This window comes from Hippocampus zosterae, unplaced genomic scaffold, assembly GCF_025434085.1.
Source record: "Hippocampus zosterae strain Florida unplaced genomic scaffold, ASM2543408v3 HiC_scaffold_322, whole genome shotgun sequence".
Lineage (NCBI taxonomy): Eukaryota > Metazoa > Chordata > Actinopteri > Syngnathiformes > Syngnathidae > Hippocampus > Hippocampus zosterae.
The window spans coordinates 25,164-35,072 of record NW_026262877.1 but is presented as its reverse complement, the minus strand read 5'-3'; the positions used below and the strand labels follow the sequence as shown (position 1 = coordinate 35,072).

General features: G+C 60.3%; 1 protein-coding gene across 1 annotated transcript; it reads left to right on the top strand.

Annotated features, from left to right (window-relative positions):
• Positions 1-6,206: 6,206 nt before the first annotated feature.
• LOC127594929 (uncharacterized) lies at positions 6,207-7,601 on the top strand. Its single transcript, XM_052056665.1, is given in 2 exon segments — positions 6,207-7,035; positions 7,426-7,601. Coding segments are annotated over 2 exon segments (1,005 nt in total).
• The last annotated feature ends 2,308 nt before the right edge of the window (positions 7,602-9,909 follow it).

The window sequence follows — 9,909 nt, the reverse complement described above, 5'->3', positions numbered from 1 at the left end:
AACACTTGCCGAGTGTGCACTGCCGCGGCCAGCTGCCTCATCTGCGCGAGCGGGTTCTACTTCGGGGCTGGCAGTACCTGCGTGCAAAACACTTGCCAGCCCAACTAGGCATTCGTAAGCAGCTCCTGCCCAAGTTGCTGCCAGCCCTGCCAAAGTATGTGTCTGGCCTGCGACGCGATGCGCTGCAAGGCCTGCGCGCTGGGCAGCTTCTTGTCGGACAACGGTACTTGCATGGCCTGCGCCACGAATTGCCTCAGTTGCAAGCCCAGTTCCGGGGACTGCGACCTCTGCACTACGGGTTTCTATCCCGCCGCCGCCCAGTGCAGTGTTTGTCACCAGGTCTGCTCTGTGTGCAGCGGGCCCGGTCTGGACAGCTGCGCGAGATGCTAGGTCGGCTGGTTCCTCGCTGGCACAACCTGCACGAAGTGCCAGGAAGGGTGTCTGGTGTGCTCGGGTGCCACTGCTTGCAAGCTGTGCATGCCTCCCTACCTGGGTCTCACCAACGGAGTTTGCACAGGCTGCGTGGGCGCCACGTCGTCGGTAGGGACAAGCTGCGTAAACTGTCCGGCGAATTGCGAAGCCTGCGTCATAGCTAACACCTGCTCGGTCTGCGTCGCCGGGTTCGTCGTGAACCCTGCAGGGGTGATGTGTCAGATGTGCGAGGCCAACTGCCTGACCTGCTCATCGGCCACGCACTGCGTCGAATGCGCGGCCCGGTTCTACCCGAACAACGGGGACTGCGCGGTGTGCGCCTCACAGTGCTCGGCCTGCCTCGACGGCACGAGCGATAACTGCCTGGCCTGCTTGCCGGGCAACTACCTGGCTGGTTCTACCTGCACGCCTTGCCAAAACAACTGCTTCATCTGCTCCAGCAGGGACAACTGCCAGTTCTGCAAGGCGCAGCTGTATTCCAACGGCGGGGTCTGCATCGCCTGCCATCCCTCCTGCTACCTCTGTTCTGGTGGGGCGAATTCCGACTGCCGCAGTTGCATGAGCGGGTTCTTCCTGGCCACTACGACTTGCACCGCCTGCCCTACCACCTGCCTGTCCTGCACCTCTGCCACCGCCTGCGTCGTATGCACGCATGGGACCGGACTGCCGACAGGTGGCGGGGTGTGCACGACCTGCACGGGCAACTGCGCAGCCTGCACAGACGTGGGGACCTGCCAACTATGCCAGCCTGGGTTTTTCCTGGCCTCGAACGCCTGCAGTCCTTGCGTGAACTGCGTGACATGTGTGTCGAACACGAACTGCGTGCAGTGCGTGGCGAACATGTACCTCAGCTCGAGCGGGTGCGTGGCCTGTCCGTCCGGCTGCACCGCCTGCACGGGGCAGTCCATTTGCACCCAATGCGCCTCGGGGTTCACCTTGTTCCGTCAGAATTCAGGGGTGTGCCAGCCCTGTCACAGCAACTGCATCTCCTGTGACTCCAACACCGGGCAATGCCTGCAATGCGACTACGGCTTCTACCTCATGAACATCCCCGGCAACTGCCTGCCCTGCGACGGCAACTGCAGGACCTGCACCGGTACCGCTACCACCTGCACATCCTGCAACGACTTCAGGACCCTCGCCAGCAGCGCCTGCACAGCGGTGGCTCCAACGACGCCCTGCCCGGCTGGCCAGTTCGCGATGACTACCTGCATGAACTGCAACGCCGCTTGCCGTCTTTGCACGGGCGCAGCTGCTACAAACTGCCAGGAATGCGCTATAGGCTTTTACCTGGCCACCACGACCTGCACTGCCTGCCCGACGAACTGCCTGCAGTGCAGTGCGGCGGCCACCTGCCACATCTGCTAGGCAGGGTTCACGCCCGTGGGGAACACCTGCACCGCCTGCTCGGCGCCGTGCCTGACCTGCACGACCGGGGTCACGGTCTGCTCGGAATGCGTGGCAGGGTTCTTCTTCGCCGGGATCTGCCAGACCTGTAGCAACAACTGCCTGACCTGCGTGTCCGATAGCATGTGCTTCTTCTGCCAGCCCGGCTTCATCCTCAGCGGCAGCTCCTGCTTGCCCTGCGACACCCGCTGCCTGTTCTGCAGCGGCAGTCCCGCCAGCTGCACCTCCTGTGCCGCAGGGTTCTTTTCGGCCTCGAACCAGTGCAGCCCCTGCTCCGCCAACAACTGTCTGCACTGCGTGGCTGCAGCTATGTGCCAAGCCTGCCTCTCAGGGTTCTACCTCAACGGCAACACCTGTTCAGCGTGCGACCCGACCTGCCAAACCTGCTTCGGGGCCGGACTGACAAACTGCCTGACCTGCGTGGCCCGGTTCTTCCTAGCCACCACCACCTGCACCGCGTGCTCAGCCAACTGCTTGTCATGCACCGCCGGCAACATGTGCACGGAATGCGACATCGGGTTCCGGGTGGTGGCGAATGCGTGCGCGGCCTGCTAGACGAACTGCCTGGTCTGCACAACATCTGAGTGTCTTTTCTGCGTGGCTGGATTCCGAAGGGCAGGAGGGTCCTGCGTCTCGTGCAGGCTCGGCACTTCAAAGTGCACATACTGCGATGAGGGCGGACTCTGCCAGGGCTGCATCGAGGGCTTCTTCGTGGACCCGGTGTCTCAGATGTGCTAGCCCTGCGAGGCGGACTGCTCCACCTGCACCGCCACGGGTAGCTGCCTAATCTGCAGGCCGACCTTCTTCTCGAGCAACGGCGAGTGCATGCCCTGCCATCAAGGCTGCCTGCTGTGCTTTGGCCCAGCGGCCACCAACTGCCGCGCCTGCAGGCCAGGCTTTTTAATTTCGAACACCTAGTGTAGTGCCTGCACGGTCTCGAACTGCGTGGCCTGCAACGACCCTTCAGGCTGTACGCTCTGCGCAATAGGCTTTTACGGGAACATATGCACCGCCTGTCCGACGGGCTGCATCACCTGCACCGCCAGTAACGTCTGCCAGTCGTGCCTCTTAGCCTTCAGCCTCAGGAACCAAATGTGCCAGGCCTGCCCAACCAACTGCGGGGCCTGCAGCTCCACGACCTGTCTGTTCTGCAGCCTGAACTTCAGGGTTGACGGGCTGAACTGCGTGGCGTGTCCAGCGAACTGTCCCACCTGCTCGGCCACGACCTGCCTCTCGTGCTAGGCCGGCCTGTTCCTGGTCAGCGGGGTTTGTCTGCAGGACATGTGCACGGTGGCGCAAGGCTACTTCAGCGTCGAGGGCTGCCAGGCGGACGGCACTGGCTGCTGCAAGGCTTGCGACCACATCTGCACTTCCTGCCTGGGCCGGCGTGACAACTGCATGACCTGCGTCCTTGGGTTCATCCTAGTGCAAGGAAGATGCCTGCCGTGCTAGTCAAACTGCCTGACCTGCGAGAACAACCCCGCGGAGTGCACCAGCTGTCTCCCTGGCAGCCTGCTGACCAACAGCCGCTGCGGGGCCTGCTCCCAGAGCAACTGCCTGTTCTGCAGCTCCGCCACCCAGTGCTTGCACTGCGACGTGGGCACCTTTATCAACGCCGGGGCCTGCGAGGCCTGCTCGGACGGCTGCTAGGCCTGCCGCTCTGCCTCCGAGTGCATCTTCTGCAGCTTGAACCTCTACCTCGACGGCACCTAGTGCAAGACCTGCGAGAGTGGGTGCTCCAGCTGCGGCAGCAGCACAGTCTGCCTGGTCTGCGCGGTGGGCAGCTTCCTGAACTAGGATGCCACCTGCTCGAACTGTGCACCCGAGTGCACCCACTGCAATTCCGTGCAGTCCTGCTCGAGCTGCGCGGCCGGGTTTTCGCAGGTGCGGGACATGTGCCTGCCCTGCCGCCGCCCCTGCATCTTCTGCAGCGGCAATCAGACCAGCTGCCTGACCTGCGAGGACGGCTTCGAGTTAGTGAACAACGCCTGCGTGCTGCCCCACGATAAACTGGGCTTCCCCCTCTGGGCGATCATCTTCCTGTCGATCTTCCTGATCGTCATGCTCCTCTTCCTGATCATTGCGATCGTCTACTGCTGCTGCAAAAAGACTGTCGAGGAGGCTCCTCTCCTCACCGAGAAGAGGATGCTGGACTGCTACGGGGACTACGAGGGCATCCACCTCCCTGCCGAAGAGAAGTAGGAGCCAGACTTGGAGGAAGAGTTGGAGGACGAGCTGGAGGACGAGTTGGAGGAAGAGTTGGAAGAAGCGGAGGAAGAAGCGGAGGAAGAAGCGGAGGAAGAAGCAGAGGAAGAAGCAGAGGAAGAAGCAGAGGAAGAAGCGGAGTAAGAAGAGGAAGAAGAGGATGACGGGCGGAATACCAGGAAGGCAGGCAAATCGATGAGCCGGAAACTGGAGGGCGAGCGGAACATCGGGGACGAGGTGGACGGCGGAGACATGGCCGGCGGGGATGAGCAAGACGATGAAGACGATGACTGACCCGAATCACCATTCCCCATTTCTAATCAACCCATGTTTTTGATACGCCGCCGGTGGAATTCGATCAGCTCCAGCAGCCTCTTCTTGCGAGGGGTGGCGGGGCAGGCCGGGTGCTGCGTCCGCGGGGGCCTGTGCTGCAGGGCCGATGAGTGTGTGGTTGGAGATTTGGCCAGGCTCGTCATCCAGGGAGTGCTGCTCTGGGCCTTTTTAGGCGAGAGGGTCTGCTTGAGCGAACTGCGAGCCAGTGAGGGCTCAACCCTGTTCTTACCCTTTTTGAGGCCAGTAGGACGAGCCTCAAGATTGGTGGAGCTTCCGACCCGCCAGATGAAGCGGGCGCCCGAGTCGAACAGGCTGCCGCCGTCCCCCTTCTTAAAGAACGGCAGGTAGAACTGAGAATTTGCCATAATAAATAAATTGATTTCTTCCGGATGCTTTCAGAGCAGGTCTGAGTTCTTGGTGGTCGGTTTCGGGCCAGGGTTAGAAGGGGCGAAGAACTACAGCAGGTCCAAGGTGCTCTCCTTCTTGGGCTCTGCTGGCAGTTCCGACCAGTCCTGCATCCACTCGTCTTTCTTCTACCCAGACGCCCAGTCCTTCACCCAGTCGCTCTGCTGTTTGCTTGCACCCCATTGCCCCCAGTCGGGTACTGCCTTGGGGGCCGCCTTGTCCCACTTGTCCCAGCTGCTAGGCTTTCCGGGCTTACCAAAGACCCGTTCTGCTTAACTATCGCCCTGCAGAATGCGGTCCTGGGCGCGAGTAATCTCCTCCATTGACAGCTGCCTGAACCCGTCGATCTGCTCCTCGGGCTCTTCCCGGTCGGCCCGAGCCTGGGCATCGCTCTGGTAAGGGCAGGACGTTAAGCGGAAGCTCGTCCAGGTAGTCCCACTGGGTCAGATAGCCCATGAGATCGTACATAGACAGGCGGATGGAAGGGTCGGGTGTGAGCAGATTGCGGATAAGATTCTAGAGCTTTTAAGTAGCCTTGCCTCGAGGGTACGCTGGACTGGCCTGGACGATGCCAATCTTGCTGCAGTCGACGAAGGGATGCCGGCCGTACGCGAGAGTGTAGGCCACGCAGCCGATCATCCACAGGTCCACCCGCTGGTCCACTCGCCATTTAAGGTAGGGGTCAACCATCTCGGGCGCCCGGTACATCTGAGTGGTTTTGGATTCGATTTCCTAAAGGGCGGCGTCGTAGTTGGCCCGGTGGATACGGCTAAAGTCGTAGACCTCCTTGGTGCAGGACCCAAAGTCGCAGAGTTTCCAATTGCCGTCCTTGCCTCGCAGGATGTTCTCGAGCTTGACGTCACAATGCGCGTAGCCCATTGAGTGGACCAGCTTGACCGCCTCACTCACGTGCATCAGCAGCTTCACGATTTCGGGTTCGGGGACTTGACTGCTGAGGTACTTGGCCACCAAGTCAAAGGCAGTCTCCTTCTCGCAAAGCTCCATGAGAACAAGCACTACTTGGTTGCCGTTTTCGTCGACCGTGGTGTCGCCCGCGTAGGTGGCCACGATGAAATCGTTTTCAGGAAACATCAGGGCAAAGTCGAGTTCTTTTCGGGCGGTCTCGTAGCGCTCTCTTGCCTGACAGATGACCTTCTTCACTGCATATTGGCGGCCCGCACTGTTACGGACTCGGTAGACGAAGCCGAACCCACCCTGGGCGATCAGATCCTGGACTTCGTAAGTGTGCCCCTCAATGGCAAGCTGGCGGAGCTTGGCCTCCTTGGGGTGGATGATGCCAGGAGAGCGCAGGTCGCGAGTCCTGGCGGACAGCTCGCTGAGGCCCTGGGAGAGGGAGTCGCCCAGCTCTGCGACTTTGTCTTTCAGAGAGAAATCAAACATCAAAAGCATTCAAAAAAGATTTGATGTATTTCCGGGACCTGTGCCGCAAGAACTGCTGCAACGCACAGTTCGTGGGCGTGGTCTGCTTCATCTTCCTCGCCTACACCGGCGTCGTCTGGCTCTTCTTCCTGATGAACCACCCGTCCTGCGAGCCCGATCTTCACCACTACTGCCGCCCCGGCGCCTACGTGGCACTGCTGGTGGTGTTCCACATCCTGTTTCTGCTGATGCTGTGGTCGTTCATACGGGTGATCGTGTCGGACCCGGGCCGAGTGCCAATCTACTGGGGCTTCTTCCTGGACGAGCGGGAGTCAAAGCGGAAGCGGTACTGCCTGCTATGCCACTCGTTCAAGCCAGAGCGGTGCCACCACTGCTCGACGTGCCAGCGGTGCGTGCTGAACATGGACCACCACTGCCCCTGGATCGGCAACTGCGTGGGCTACATGAACCGCAAGTTCTTCCTGCTGTTCCTGTTCTACATCATCCTGACGGTCACCTTCTCGCTGGCGGCGTGCCTCTGGCCCCTCATCCAGGAAATCATCATCGTCGTCGAGGATTTCGATTACTTCACCGCCTTCACCGCCATCCGCGTCGTCCTCTACGGTGTCCTCCTCGCATTCCTGGTGCTCATATCGATCTTCTTCCGCTTCCACGTGGAGCTGGTCTTTTCCAACCTGACCACCATTGACAACCTCGAGAAACAGAGAAACCCCGCGGCCTCGAAGAGCAACGTTTACGACATGGGGGGCGCGCCCAACTTCCAGCAGGTGTTTGGGAAGAACCCGCTGCTGTGGCCGTTCCCAGTCTTCTGCGAGTCAGGCAAGCCGATGGGGGACGGCGTGAAGTGGTAGCGTAACAGCGCCGATGATTAATGACCCGATTTAATGAAGATTGGACTCCGATCCACTGTCAACCCTTTCGACGTAGCCCTTCAGCTCGACCTCCGCCACTCCGCGTGCTTTCATAAAAAGCCGAGCTAGTCCGCCGCGCTCGCCATCGCCCGCCTCCACCGCAGCCGTGCCGACCTGCGTCCCGAGGACTGGAACCGCCTCAAGCTGGCCGAGACCGACGCCTGTGAAAGGCTGCTCACCTCCTGCCCACGAGACACTCTGCCTCTCCAAGCATCACCCTTGTAATCTTTAAACAGCGACTCTCCTTTTCAAGTAACAGTTCCTCCCACTCCCGAGCTGACCTTCCGAGGCCTCACCGAAAAGTGGCCTTCCCTCCCTCTCACTGTCGCAGGATGCTCCATCAAACTCAAATATTTCGTGGAGTATGTGCTGCACACCCGAGACGACTCCCCGCTGCTGGCCTATGCCGACTGCGAGGAAGAGCTGGCCACGGCACTTGGTCACCTGCCGCTGGGCGGGCTGCTGGAAGCCGATTTGCTCAGGAAGGGCAGGCTGACTCGAGACTAGCTGCTGATCGGTGGAGAGCGGTCTGGGCAGCGGCTCTCAACGGACCGGCGCGCGGGCTGGCTTTTGGATGTATGCTTACAAGGTGCTCGCAAGTGGGTAATCTTTCCGCCAAGCACTCCATTCAGCCTCGCGGCAGGCTACCTCCACGGCCGGGTTGAAAGCCCTGCCCTGTATTTCATCGAAGTGCTGCCTAAGGTGCTAGCCGCGGAAAAAGGCTTTTGCCAGGCTGTCGAGTTCTTGCAGGAGGATAACCAGGCAGTCTTAGTCCCGCCCGGCTGGTCCTTCGCCTTTCTCAACTGCAAGCCCTCGATTTCCTTCCGCACGTCTATCAACACAGTTGGCACTTTACCAGCCCTTTGGAAAAGCATAAAAAGGCGTAGGAAAGCGGCCCGAGCCCGCAAGCTGGCGGAGGCTTCACCCGAGCGGCTGAGGCGGCTGCTGGAAACGATCCGAGAACCAGCCGGCGACAGCAGATTCTTTTCCGAGTCAGAGGCATCTTCGGAGGAATAGCCAGAGCGGAGGAAATAAAAGTCGCGGACGCGTTCCCGAAGCAGGCACAGATGATCATCTCATGTCAATGATGCCTCCGGGACGAGCTGAGCATCTCCTTTATCAGCTCGTCTATCTGCGGCTCTTTGTACTTCTCCCAGTCCACCAGTCCTTCCTGCTCGTCGGCAGCCTCCTCTCCGAACTTGTCCCCCAAGGTCTTTTCGAGGACCTCCTGCATAGACAGAGGCCGGGCCTCGGACTTAGGCAGCTCCATCTTTGCAATCTCGTCGGCCCCGAACCCCACCATAAAGGGCTGCTGGTAGTCCACCGAAAACCTCTTGTGCGGCTCCCCAGCCAGTACGGCGGAGAGGAAGGTGCGGGCTTCGCTACCAAGTGGCAGGCGGTTGCAGCTGTAGGTCAGCGAGCAGCCATTAGAGTGCGCCATGAATCGCAGGTAGCGGAGCAGCCATTTGCGCTGGTCTGGGTCGAACCCCCTGAACAGGTCATACTTGGCGCCCACGATGATGGTCGGGAGGGGCATCGGGTTGATGTTTTCCCGATCCGGCATCTGACTGCACTTGAGCAGGCTCTGCGTATAGAACTCGTTAAACTATGCGCTTTCCAGTTTGCGCTCAAAGAACGAGGCGACCCCTTCTCGGATGACTTCGAGCCACTGACGGGTCACTGCGGCCAGCTGCTTCGGCTTTGACAGGTCCACCACCAGCACGATTGTGGTCTACCGAAAGCTGTCCTTGGTCAGCAGGCTGGGCAGCAGTTCCTTAAAGCTAAGCCCGCCCTCCAGATCGTAGCAGTCCACCAGGCTGGCGTGGCGGGACATGCCCTTGAAATAAGTGAAGTCGAGGATGGTGGTGGGCCGAAGCCCCTCGTCAGACTCGGCGCGCAGGAGTCGCAAAAGAGAGGATTTACCGGCGGCCTTGGGCCCGAGCAGGATTGCCCTGCGAGAAGGCTGGGCCTGCTTTTTTAGCTCATCCTTGGCCAGCTCCCACAAATCGATGGGCTCACTCATAATCACTTGCGGGCGGAGGACTCGACCCGCCGCTTGCCCCGCCTCGGCTCGTACACCACTCGCTCCCCCAGCTCCTCGCGGTAGGCCTTCTTCTTCAGCAGCGAGTTCTCGTTCAGCAGCAGCGTGTACAGTCCCAGCAGCTCGTTGTACCTACCGCTCTCGGAGGCCTCGCCTGAGGCGAAGGGCTTGCGGAGAGCTTTCAGGTGGTTCCACTGCTGCTGGATGAGTTCCTCCTTCTGTAGCTCTGCCTGCACTAGCTGCTCGCTCAGCTCGCGGACTCTCTGTCGGAGGCTTTCCTTCTAGGAATGGTGTTTCTGGAGTTCTTTTTCCTGGCTGGCTCGAATCCTGCTGGCCTCCATCTCGGCTTCTTCCCTGACGGCCTGCAGGTCAAACTCGGATTTGGCTTTGAGGGCGGCGAGTACCGACTGCTGGTGCTGCTGCAGGGCCTGTAATCGCTGGGAGTAGTCCCTCTTGCAGGCGAGCAGTTGTTACCTAAGCTGCCTGGACTCGTCAATATGGTCCTCCTAAAAAGCCATCCAGTCAGGATATTTTATTGATGAGGCGGTGCGTTTCGGCGAAAATTGTTCGCTACCACAACGATGGCACCGGCCGGGACACCTTCATCGAGAAGTTCAACGGGGGGTTCCAGTCCGAAAACCTTTTGGTCGAGAATTGCCCAAAGCCGGTCGAGAATCCGCTGAACCCGGCGTGGGCGGTGGGTAGCAAGCGCATCCGGCCGCAGACTGCGCAGACCCACAGCTACGTGAACTACCACAGTGACGGGTCGGGGCG